The sequence below is a fragment of the Alosa pseudoharengus genome, unplaced genomic scaffold (genome assembly GCF_046254945.1).
Source record: "Alosa pseudoharengus isolate Yale_2024_CS ecotype anadromous, Long Island Sound unplaced genomic scaffold, YU_APseudo_1.1 YU_APseudo_1.1_scf_4, whole genome shotgun sequence".
Taxonomy (NCBI): domain Eukaryota; kingdom Metazoa; phylum Chordata; class Actinopteri; order Clupeiformes; family Clupeidae; genus Alosa; species Alosa pseudoharengus.
In genome coordinates this window covers 12,807,780-12,820,964 of record NW_027468774.1, presented here as the reverse complement: position 1 = coordinate 12,820,964, position 13,185 = coordinate 12,807,780, and the positions used below count along the sequence as shown (strand labels likewise).

The 13,185-nt window shown below is 38.0% G+C and overlaps 1 protein-coding gene across 1 annotated transcript in view; it reads left to right on the top strand.

Moving 5' to 3' along the window:
- The window catches only part of LOC143102347 (collagen alpha-1(XI) chain-like), a 126,698-nt gene that overhangs the window by 45,059 nt on the left and 68,454 nt on the right, over nucleotides 1-13,185 (top strand). The window contains exons 7-12 of the mRNA XM_076265877.1: nucleotides 1,257-1,367; nucleotides 2,305-2,610; nucleotides 3,615-3,674; nucleotides 4,330-4,371; nucleotides 4,547-4,609; nucleotides 9,747-9,821. Coding sequence (XP_076121992.1) covers nucleotides 1,257-1,367; nucleotides 2,305-2,610; nucleotides 3,615-3,674; nucleotides 4,330-4,371; nucleotides 4,547-4,609; nucleotides 9,747-9,821 — 657 coding nt within the window. The remainder of the gene's footprint in view (nucleotides 1-1,256; nucleotides 1,368-2,304; nucleotides 2,611-3,614; nucleotides 3,675-4,329; nucleotides 4,372-4,546; nucleotides 4,610-9,746; nucleotides 9,822-13,185) is intronic.

The following is a 13,185-nucleotide window of genomic DNA, read 5'->3' as shown; positions in this document are numbered from 1 at the left end:
TGTTACAACTAATATTTTTACCACATGATTTCTTTTTTAAAATGATATATGTAAAAGCTACCTTTTTTTTTAGAAAATATGCATCTCTTGGAAGCTTGCCAGTGGAATGTGTTGTTCTTTTTTATTTCAGGACAAAAAGTAGCAATTTTAGAGACAAAAATTCTCTTAAGGAAGGCATAATTTAAAAATGTATCACATTTGCTAAATATGTATAATTTGTCTCTATATGTCTCTATATGTCTCTAACAGAGTTGACAGATTTTTCTGTTATTACACATTTTTTTCAAATAAATACTTGAAGTCTTACAGGTTTATTCCTTACTAAGAGTATGTCTGAGCAGCTTTGTAAATAGGTTTTAAGAGAAAACTCCTAGCTAAAAACTTTTAGTGCGATTTAGGAGTACTCCCAGCGGTAAGATAAAATGCTTCGTGAATACGGCCCCAGGTCCATATAGATTATTTCTCAAATAAACCAGTTAAACAGTATTAGGAGATAGAATGTATAACATTCACACCCAATTTCTGTCATAGCAGAAATTACCAGAAGGATTTTTGATTTTCGAAAGCGTTTGCCCGTCACAGCCAAACAAAATTGGCGGCATAGCCGCCAAACAGGAAGTAGGATCATATCTCAGGAACACTTATCGCATATCACATATCGAAACCAAACTGGATACATAGACTTGGGTCCCCATCCTGAGGACATACAATACATTTGGTGACCTTTGGCCTCTAGGGGGCGCTAGAGTTACAGGAAGTTAGCTCATATCTAAGCACTTTCATTTATCAAAACAAAACTTGGTACAGGGACTCGGGACTCCATTGTGAGGGCACACATATCATTTGGTCCCCTTTGACCTAGGGGTCGCTGCAATTAGCATGTACTAACATGTGTTTTGGCATTTCAGATGTATGTTAATGCACGTAACCTTTGACCTGTACGCCCGATTTTGAAAAATGAGGCACTGTTAGAATTATTGGATCAAGCCAGGTTCAACTTAGCATATTCCACTGTCTGCTCACCTTGGTGACTGCACCAGAGCAAGCACACTTTCGCAGTTACTCCGGAAATGCATTCTAGTTTTATTTAAGAGCCAATAGTTCCTTTTGTAAGGATTAATACATTGGTAACTAAATTGTGTGATGTGACATTGTGCACTTTTAGTAGATCATATTGTCACTGCCTTTTATAGTTTTACAGTTGTTGTGGTATTAAATATTTTTGTTTCCCTATTGTCATATTTGTAACAACGAAGATACAGGAGCAACCAGGAAAGACTGATATGGAGTATTACACTGATAATGAATTTGCTTATGATACATTACCTGGTTCTCAATCTCCAACTAAAACAACCACACCCAATAAGGTAATGCTCTCAATTGTGTATATGTATATTACTGTTTGTATACTTGAGACAGAATCTTATCACATGATGGTATTGATAGCATTGATGGCATTGATGATCAGATCATACAATCATGCAGTGAGTATTGTAAGAACTGAAATAAGTGACTAACCTTAAATCAGTAAATAATGCATTCCTTCAGCTCAGTTTCTAAATAAATACAATTGCCTCTAAATAAGCATACATGGCATGATACATTTAGCAGGATAAACTAAGTGCATGTGGAATTGATGTCTAAGGGTTATCATTGACAGCTAAATGTAAGAGAAAAAAAGAGAAAGCTGAAATTTGACTTTCACATAAACATTCTAGTTATTCTTACATTTATTTCAATATTAAGACTTAAAAGTGAGGTCCACAACCCTGGTGAAAGCTAATGTCTGGAATTACACTAATGCTCCCATCCTGCAATTCGGCCTGTTATTTACTGGCTGTATTAGCCTTTGTGCACAATCACACAATTTTGTTCTTGGGTTTGTTTATATAATTATTGCTAATTCTTCAGTATTGCATTTACCATTATTCTTGTGTTTTTGTATGGATTGTGTAAACTACTGGATGCCTAAATTCCCTTTGTGAACCATAAAGTGCTAATATGGTCTAATTAATATATCTATATATCCATCTGTCTATCCATCTATCCATCCATCTATCTATCTATCTATCTATCTATCTATCTATCTATCTATCTATCTATCTATCTATCTGTCTGTCTGTCTGTCTGTCTGTCTGTCTGTCTGTCTACCTACCTGATCTAATCTATCAATTATTAAGATGCTTTGGGTGTATTAAACTGCATTGTATCACAAACACGCAAATGCAGATGTGTACACAAAGAAACAAAGGAAATAGATACACATTTACTGACAGTGATGTTCATGATGTTTTTCACCACCAGAGTACAGACTATAAGGAGGAAGTTGTTGACGACTACATTACAGGACTGGATGAAGTTTTGGTAGAAAATCCCACAGTCACTCAGACCATGACTGTGAAGCATGCTCAGTCTAAAGGCACACAGGATTCTACCACCTATGACTTTAAAGAGTATGACCTTAATGAATATGACTCAAACGATCTGGAGAGTGTTGACACATACCAGTATGGAGTATATGATGAGCATGAAGCATATGAGAAGAAGACTGACATGTCCCCAGATGAGAGTGAATTTGGACATGGAGTCCCTGCTGAAACAGAGAGGGCTGTGAGTGTGGAAGATGTACAAACATGAACCATTTTAGTTATACTTTTCACAAGCTTTGCAATCCCTAATTAATATCTTACAAATAAGGACACCCCCATGTATTTCTGTTTTGAGCTCACACTTCAACTTGATTTATAATTTCTGAAGAAAGAAACTACTGATAGACTGGAGTGAATGATAAAAGTTTTTAAAATGGCAATGGATGGGGTGAACTGGAAAAAGGTATGAGTATTGTGGGCCAAGCCTGAGGTCACACCAGTGGACCTGTGTGGATATGTACTCATAAAGCCTTTTTCCACCGACAGCGAACCCGTTTTGGAACGGTTCTGTTCAGAATTCTTTGAACCTTGGTGCTATCTAGTGAACAAGCCCCATTTCCACCAGTTTTGAACTGAACCAAGGGTGCATCATCAACAATGGGTGTTGCATGCAAAACAAAAGTTAATGAGATGCATGAACGGGAGAATGATATGACAGCTGTCCCGTAACAATGGTAGGAATTAGCTGTGTAAAATGCTAGTTAATGTCTGCAGACTCCTCCTAGTCGACTTGTTTTGTTTTCTCATGGCAACAGTTGATAAGGAGGGAAAACGCATGGTTTAAGCATTCTCCCCTCTGAACGGTAAAGTGACACGCCCACCCTAGTTCGCAGGTGTGCCACGTTCCAAACCGTGTTTTGTTTGGTCGAAATGCTCTGACCGGTTCAAATGTTGGTTCGCGAACGGGAACTGAGCCGGTTCTCTGTCGGTGGAAAAAGGCTAATAGAAGCATCCATACAGATCAACTCCGCAATCCATGCCTTAGCTAGTTGTGGGTCCATTATCAAAAGATTCACTTTTATAGCAGATGTCAGAATATGTAGTTGGTTGATGTTAGTACAAGTTAAATAAAAATGTTTTCACTTTTTAGTTTTCACTGTCTGTGTATAAGCAGTTGTTTTCATTGTATACTTTACTTCACTGTATATACAGGATTGTACTATCTTTACTTTAACTAAACCTTAGGTTGGGAGTAGAGGTGGTGGAGAAAAGGGAGAGAAGGGGGAACCAGCTGTGATTGAGCCAGTAAGTGTTATGATTATTGTTGTTGTTGTTATTATTATTATTTCGGGGCAGCCGTGGCCTACTGGTTAGGGCTTCGGGCTTGCAACCGAAGGGTTGCCAGTTTGATCCCCCGACCAGTAGGAAAAATGTGGGCGGGGAAAGAGGTTGAGCACTGCCCACATCCACGGCTGAAGTGCCCTTGAGCAAGGCACCTAACCCCTCACTGCTCCCCTAGCGCCACTGTAGCAGGCTGCTCACTGCTCCGGGTTAGTGTGTTTCACCTCACTGTGTGTTCACTGTGTGCTGAGTGTGTTTCACTAATTCGCGGATTGGGATAAATCCAAAGACCAAATTTCCCTCTCGGGATCAAAAGAGTATATATTATTATTATTATTATTGTTATTATTGATATTTTTCCCGCCCCCACATCCTGTAACCATTTAAGTTTCTTTTGGCACACCATAAATTGAATATCGGTATTGGTATATTTTGGCATCTGAATAGCACACTGGATAAAGCATTTGTTCTACTAAATTTATAATCCCACCAAAAGCTTTACAGAAACTCTGATTGATGCATGTCTCTGGGGTTTATACTGTCGTCTGGATTTCTATTGATTTTACTTTTATTGTGTTTCTGAATGCCATTGTTTTTATATTATCACCATTTCTTCTAGGGAATGCTTATAGAGGGAGCCCCCGGGCCTGCAGGCCCCGCTGTGAGTATCACCCTCTCTCAAATGCCTTTCACAGATGGTGGAAAGTTAGGGGAAAGAATGTCTTTATGGAAAGTGCTGCAGTTTTGGCCCAGTAAAATGAAAGGCAGATATTCCCTCCTTCCTCTCTTGCTTGATGCATGACTGTTTGGTGTCTCATGTGGTTCTATATTTTTAGGGTCTCCCTGGAACCCCAGGCTTGCAAGGACCTCCAGGCCCCCATGGAGATCCTGGGAACAGGGTAGGTAAACTTAACTGACTGTGTGCAATGTAATTGCATATCAGTATTGCTTGAACACTGAGCCTGAAGCAGGATTTTACATTTTTTTTGCAATCACAAATCATCATTAATGTCTGCACAACAATTAGTGCATTTCTCAAAACAATTAGTGCAAACTGCACCACGTAGTGGATTTTCTGCAAACTGCACATCTTGCTCGAAATGCTTGTATGTCTCAAAAGCAAGTAGTTATGCCAGTAAAACTGTCAGCGCAGTCAGCATGACAGTTCCTCATGCCATTGTTTATGAACAAGATATTCAAACAGCTTTGTTATGTCAATATGACAGTTTACTCTGCAAATATTTTCTAATGAAAAATGCACAACATGACATTAGATATTGTGATGTAAGTACAAAACGGCTGATATTTGTACACAATCAGTTGTGTACTAAAGGATTTGCTCTTATGATGTGCACAAGTGATAAAATGATATGGAGATTGTATGGAGAACAAGCAGTGTTGAGATTTGAGATTCAATATTTGGCATTGATTTGGTGCTTTATAACCCAGTGCTAAAGGTAATTACTCTAAAAACTTGAACTCAAAGACCCAATACAAAAGAACTAAACAACAGCTAAGCCATTGCAACACACACACAACATACCAGTTAAAGCACACCCAAACCCCTAACACCTGTGTCTTTGTTCTGTGAGTTTTATCAATAGTTGTTGCTGTCTGCATCATTCAACCTGATGTTTCCTTTCTTTCTATGAAATTACATATGATTTGTGTGTTTGTAGAGTGTAGTTAAACAAAATCCAGTCCTTTAATTCCTCTGACCACTCATCTGCCAGATCAGTGCTGACTTCCACCAGCTGCGGAAAAGCACTAGGTGGCAGTATTTTAGAAGCTGTGAAAGAGTGCAGTAGTGAGTTCAGGCCTACTGTTATGGCACAGGAACAGCTCACACATGGGACCAATTTTGATGCAAACTGCAAGAGTTGCAGTGGGCTATAGAGAAGTGTATGAGATGCTTGCTAAAGAGTTCCCTCCTTAAAAAAAAGAAAAACTGGTATTCAAAAAGTGGAAAGAACATTTAAATCACATCCTGGTCAGAGCCAAAACTTGCTTTCCTAATCATAAAGGAATCAAGAAATGTTATGCCATCTATATGTCATAATTATAAGTATAAAACCTTCAAATGTTTCCCTGGACAGAGACTTGCTTTGACCTGAAGCATAGTTTTATGGAGTATTATTATTATTTAGTGGGGCAATATGTTATTAGATTTAATTATTGTTACTAAAGAAAGCTCTAGAAATGATTACATTTAAGGGCAAAAACAAATCAGACAGAAAGACCCAGCAAAATGACTCAAGGAGAATGAATCTGACTAATTAATTCTTTAAGCTATTATATAATTAAGTTAAAGGCATTACATAACACGAATATATAGCAATGTAAGAGTCTTTGGTACAGTGTTGTCCTCGGTTCAGCTTTAAATACAATAAAATACACTCTCAGATCCTGATAGATTGATTCCAGGGGCAGGGATGTATTGATTCCCTTGGCACTTCTAACAACAATTGCTTACCCATTAGATATGGAGACAGCAGGAAAGAGTAGTCAAGTAGTAGACAAAATTTACACATGAAAAGTATATCCCTTGGCCATCTGGGCTGTCAGGGCTCCTGGATGCTATGCACGGCCTACTTCCTCCTACCTTACTTTACAGTTTTTCCCAGTCGCTTTGGTGCTTTTTGCAGATCAGAATGAAAATTCTCATAACTATTAGTTCAACCTCCACAACATTTAGTAATTTGTGCACATCATAGTAGCAAATTCTCCTTCCTCTGAACAAATTGCAAATGCTTTTGGACATGTATCAGTTGCTTTCATACAATTCTCTGCTGTTTTTTAACATTACCATTTGCTTATGTCATGTCAGTCAAAATGAACTATACTTATGGATACTGAATAGTCGTTCCCTATAAAACTAATAGTCTTCATTTCATTGCTTGAGTCATTACATACAAAATTGTTGAACTAGTTATCAAATTCTGTCACAATGCTGTAGAATTGCAAAGAGCATACAGTAAAAATGTACGTATTCAGTGTCTTGTACTCACTTACTCCACTAACTACAGCAATGTGTAACTTTACTGTAGTTTTCAAATGGCTGTACAAGTAGTGTATAGTGCTGTCTTGAGCATGTTCAGGTAGTGTCACCGAGTTCTGCCCTTTTTTTGCATTGGAAAACACTGAGAGAATTGTCATAATGAAAACATGACAAAGCCATTTGACTATCTTGTTCATAAACGATGGTGTCAAGACTTCTCATTTTGATGACACTGACAGTTTCATTGACATGAATACGTGCTTTTGAGGAATGGACTATCCATTTTGAGCAAGTGACGTGCTTTTGCAGGTCATCCACTAGGTTTTGCAGTTTGCACTGATTGTTTTGAGAAATGCACTAACTGCTGTACAAGTGTTAATAGTGATGTGAGAATAGCACCAAAGCGACTGAGAAAAACTGTATTTCCATGTTGAATCCAGATACCCTACAGTATGTAGCTGTAGATCTCCCACTGTTCACATTTTGTACAGCAGTAAAACCGCTCACTATTAGCAACAGGACAAATGGATCTCACACAGCTGAGTAAGAGTTATACTTAAAGGTAGAATCTGTGATTGTTAATATTTAAGCTCAATAACCATCTCATCTAATTGCATCTCTCACCCTTGTGGTCCTGAGGCAATATGTTGTTCAGACAGAATAGTCCATGGCTTGGTCTAAGCCACTTTGTTTCCCATTTACTGAACCAGTTCTGTGCACAAGCACTGGAATTTATTTGAGTGCACACACTGGCCTTCATTTATCAACTGTGCGTAGAAACCAGCACAGATCTGAGCGCAGGAATTATCTTACGACAGGGCTCACGAGTGATTCATTAAAACGTAGACATGGAGGTGCATAATACATCCAATAGAGAAACATTTCTGATCTCGAGATAGCCACAGTGACGTTGCAAGTCCAGCTGAACCTGAACCAGAGAATACACAAAGTTATAATTATTCCTAAAATGATACACTGAGCTGCGGTCAGAAAGCTGTGTTGCTCCGCGCTGGTAAAGCCCTCAACTGACCACAAAGACACATTCTAAGAATATGGAGTGCAGAGCTGGCTCGACAGCATGTAGATAATGATATGATTGTACTGTACATATAATACCAATAGAGTTACAGTACAAGCCATTGCAAGTTTATTGTGCATATTACAAATAACCAATTACTTATTAAGATCTTCAATAACTTATCATTAACTTATTCAATGTTATTCATACTGTCACTGTCAATGTCAATGTCACTGTTCTATGTCAAATATGAAGGCCTACAAAATTAGGTTGGATACAAATGTCCAAAGTGCTTTTGGCTCCAACACTGATTAACTGGACATTAATAATACAATCCACAGTACAATCTGCACACAGTCAAATTACATAAAATTCATCATACATGACACAATCATGTACCATGACAACTTTGTGTGCCCTGCCTTACTAATATTAACCTGCAAAAACAAAGTATAATTTGGTGACACCTAAAGGCAGGTTTGTTTATTGTGGGAGTCATATTACACACCAATATGCTGCATGTTTAGATTTTTAGTGTGTCCAACAGGAAACGCTTAATCCAGTGTTGGATGTACCTGAAGGTCTGAGAGGTGGTGCAACAGTTTATCAATGTTCATGGTGTTAAAAGCAGAAGAGATATCCATGAATAAAATCCTGGTGTGTGGGTGTGCTGAGTCCAGGTTTTTGGTGACAGTGTCTAAAAGTGTGAGGCTTGCATCCTCCACACCACGTTTTGCCTTATAGGCAAACTGATGTGGGTCCAGTTTGTCTGATACCATGCTTGATAGGTGATCACAGACTACCCTCTCCATGCATTTACACAACACAGATTTTAACGCCACTGGTCTGTAATCCTTCAGGTCCCTAGGTGATGCTCCATCCCCTTGTCTTGTAGACATAGGCTAGAGTATATGTAAAAACAATGAAAGATATCAAAATTGGATTTCTCAATGCACACTGCCTATCCTGGCACTGACCCCACCGCACACCACTGAGTGGGACACTATTACTGCTACAGCAACCAAGAACATCAATAATTAATATTAACAATTAGTATTATTTTTATTGTTGTTGTTGGGGTCCAAGCAGGAACTTTGAACCTTTACATTTCAAGGTATTGGCACAGGCATGTCTTGAGAGTGAAACGTGCCAACTGCAGTGCCCCCTATGGACAGAATTTTCCAAAATGATGACGTGCATCTACAGAATGTGGTAACGATGCAACATGTGAATGTGAACATGTTCTTGAATTTCCCCTAGGGATCAATAAAGTATCTATCTATCTATCTATCTATCTATCTATCTATCTATCTATCTATCTATCTATGTGGAGATTTGATCCGTTACAGAGGATATTGGCACAAAATTGTATTGGGTGCTTTTGAACCAAATGAAAGTTTAGTAGATGTGAGCAAATGTTATTGCACTGTCAATATAATGTACAACAGACATAATAGCGATATATAAATGTCTCACTTATCTAGTGACAGGCTTTTTGTTGTAAACAAAATCAACCGAAGCACGCTTAGGTGATGTAATTCACTAGGCACCATTGCTCAGCTGTCTTTCATTGTATAAAGCCCAGAAGTTTGCGAACTGCTCAGGTTTGTGCATAGTGCTTCTCAACGGAACATGTCTAGACTGAATTTCCCGACCTCAAATTTTGTGGGCAGGGTTAAGTTCAGACTGGCTTCCAGGCTAGATGTCTCATGTTCTCCTGTGTGTGAGGGTATGAAGGATTCAAGGAACAGCTATGTTTCTAAGGCAGTCTCAATGTGTGTCTTTAGGTAGAGGGTAAGTTATTTATGTATTCTTTAATGAACTTATGTAGTGAATATATTTTGGAATAGGTGCACTGCAATTGAACCTGCAAATTGTTCCCTTTATACATATAGGATCAAAAGTGTTATTGTAATTAAATATACATTAAACAGATGGGACAAGAACAAAATAGTCTGTTTTGACCCTCCTGAGCTGTTATTTGTGTTTGTGTCTCTACCGTCATTCTCATTGTCTTTAGGGTCTTGCTGGGCGACCTGGTCTTCCAGGTGCAGATGGGATTCCTGGGCCTCCCGGGACGGTCTTGATGCTTCCGGTAAACCTCTCTCAACTCAATGTTGATGTGCTTGCAAATATACCTAATTCCAAAATCAATATATCTTTGGTTATTAATTGTTTTGCTTCATCATGTAGTTTAGAGGCAAGCATCTGTTTCAGTTATAACTTATTGTTTGTCCACCTCATATTTTAATTTATTTCACAATTCAGGGGTTGGAAAGCGGGATTGAGATTAGTGTTGGGGGAGGGGTGTATTGTAGAGAAGCCACTACAAAAAACTGTGGATGGGCCTCAAAACCATCCATGTGGTGCTGTCCTTTGTCCCTCACCATCTACCTAATCCTCAACCACCTCCTCTGGAACACCTTGTACAGCAGGTGTGAACATCAGGACTTAACCTGGTTGTTTTCAGGGTTGTACAGCAGGTGTGAAGAGGCATATGCCTTTCTACAAATGCAAATGAATTTGAACATGCTAATCGGGGGTTAGAATCGGAACTAGAGTTCCATCCACCATTCCGGTCACCTGAGGAATGCTAAACTCATGGAGTGCATTAACCCCTGAAGCACAGCCTTGGGAACTTGATTTGCTGGGGTGCTAATTGGAGCATGCTGTTGGCTACCATTTGCATCCAGCTACTAGGGGTGGCACAGTTCACAAAACCCACGGTTCAGTTCGTATCATAGTTTTAGGGTCACGGTTTTCGGTTCGGTACGGTTCTTGTTGTTATTTTCTTCTTTTAATCTTTAACACTTCAGAAATACCATACTTTAGCATAAGCTTAATTATCCACCATTTAGTCTATAGTATTAAAAATAGGGTAACACTTTATATTAAGACACGCATATTCAGCATTAATTAGCTGCTTACTAACATGTATATTAGTAGCATACTAGCCATTTGTTGGTCATTATAAATCACTAATTATTATTAATACCTTATTCTGCAAGACCTTATTCTACCCTTACTAGACCCTTAATTAAGAATTCCCCCTATGTAAGCTCCTAATTACCCCTTATTCATAGTTATTAAGTAATTTGATGCAAATTAATTATGACTTAAATATGCATGGCTTAGCATGGGGCGTGTAAAGTGGTAGTACCACAAGAACAGTTCTCCCCTAATTCACCCCAACACAAAACCACAAGTGCTAATAGTGTACAAATAACTTTAGAATAGGGAACATATTCTGCATTACAAAGACTTAATTATGAGTTATTTGTACACTATATGTACTTGTGGTTTAGTGTCTAGTTCCATTTGAAAAGAGCATCTTTGATAAGTATTATTAGAGGTGAATAACTGTTCTTGTGGTACTACCACTTTACAAGCCCCATACTGAGCCATGCATATTTAGGTCATAATTCATATGCAACAACTATGAATAAGGGCAAGACCTTATTCTACCCTTACTAGACCCTTAATGAAGAATTTCCCCTATGTAAGCTCCTAATTTCCCCTTATTCATAGTTATTAAATAGGTTGCACATTCGTTTGACCTGGCATTTGGTCTCCTCTGATTCTGTGGTGATGCTGGTCTCCCCTGATTGTCGTGGTCAATCATCTTGTCTTTGTAGAAAGGTGGACTCATCCAACGTTGTCTGGCGAAAACGCACCTGCTGCAATATCTTTTCTTCAACTTTTTCATTTTCCCCTTTAGCACCTGAGAAGTGTTGCCTGTAAAGTTTCCGGGAAGTGACGAGACCTGGCGTGACTGTGGCAACCATCAAAAGCCAGTTATGATAAAATATCCAGATAAAATGTCCAGATTGTGCGTTTTCATGAGTTTTCGATTGTCATCTATTTCAGTTCTATTCATCATAGAGTTCCCAAAGTCGCACATAAGGAGTGGCTATTTTCGTAATTTAAAAAAAAAGCTAAAAACGCAATATTGCATTTTTGGCACTCAATGCATGGGAACAAAAAACACAATTTTCGTTTTTGCCACTCAAAGTGTTAATATAACGATAAGATAGCGATTTTTGGATCATGCGCAAGACCACACCTGTTTCGTTAATTGACACACCCCAGGGCGCAATATTTAATTAAAGTGAAGCGCATAGCGAAAAATGAATCACTGCATTGGGTGTAAGATAAGAACAAGCCTTGCGTCGCGCTTTGCTCCAGGTGTACGATAGGAGTTAAATAAGATATTTTTTTCTTAAATTGTCCGCTCCTGTTATCACAGAGCTTATAACCCATTTTAATCTTTCCATTCTGATGGGTATATTTCCTAGAGCCTGGAAACTGGTGCATGTGGCACCTTTACACAATTGGGTGATAGAGATTATTGATAGTGGCAGATTTTATTTTTTGCAGTGTAATGTCAAATTACCATTGTATCCTGTGATAAAGTGGGTTTGTCATCATTAGCAGGACGTACAAATAATTTATTAATCTACAAAGGCATTGTTGGGAAGCTACCATGCTATGTTTCAAATATGCTTGTTTGGAATTCTGGTCCCTATCAGACCAGATCAAATGACTGTTTGAGTTCCTCATATTCATTCTATGGTGGGAATGTCAATCTTTTGCTATAATGCCCTTACTTCCTAGAATTATCTCCAATGCACTGTAAAAAATAACTCTCTGCTTTCGTATTGTCCATTCAGATCTGTAGTCACAAATCCTCCTACATCAGTTTAACCTGTTTTAATAAATTTTTTATTAGTTTTATTAGTTTAAAAAAAAAATAAGATTGTTTCTCCCCCCTCTACAATTTTTTGTATTGTATTGCTTATTTTATTTTGGTTTATTTTTAGGCTTACATTTCACCACAGCTATTGTCTACTATTTCTTTGGTTGTTTTATTGTCATTGAAATCTCATCTTCACTGAAAATGAGGAGAATAAAAATGAATGAATGTTTTGCAGCCACAGTTTGCTCTGAAATTTATGCTCTTGTGATAAAAAAAGGTTTGTGCCCTTGCGTAAAAGAACCTGTGTTGTCTCCCAATTAAATTAGTATCAATGTGTAAATTATGACCAATATTACCATTAGCCTTGTTGTGTAGGAAATCCCTGGTAATGAATAAGGGAACTGTTAGCTAAAATATAAAAAAAATCATGTATTACACAGATTAATAAGTGTGTGTAGGTAAGGGTGTTTTATTTCTGTATTTTTATTTAATTTAATTTATACTTTTTATTATTTTTACTTTTTCTACTTTATTTATTTTACTCTTTTATTTAATTTATATTTATTGATCGACTGAAGAAGCGCCGCTGGAGGAGAAGAGGGAAAGGCCCAGGATCTTGGTCAGATTGAGGAAAAGACAACATTGTCCTCCCCTTCCTAGCATTCTCCTTGCTAATGTCCAATCACTGGAAAAACTGCCGTTTCAATGGGATATCAAGAACTGCAATGTCTTTGTTTTCACTGACACAGACTGTCATTCTACT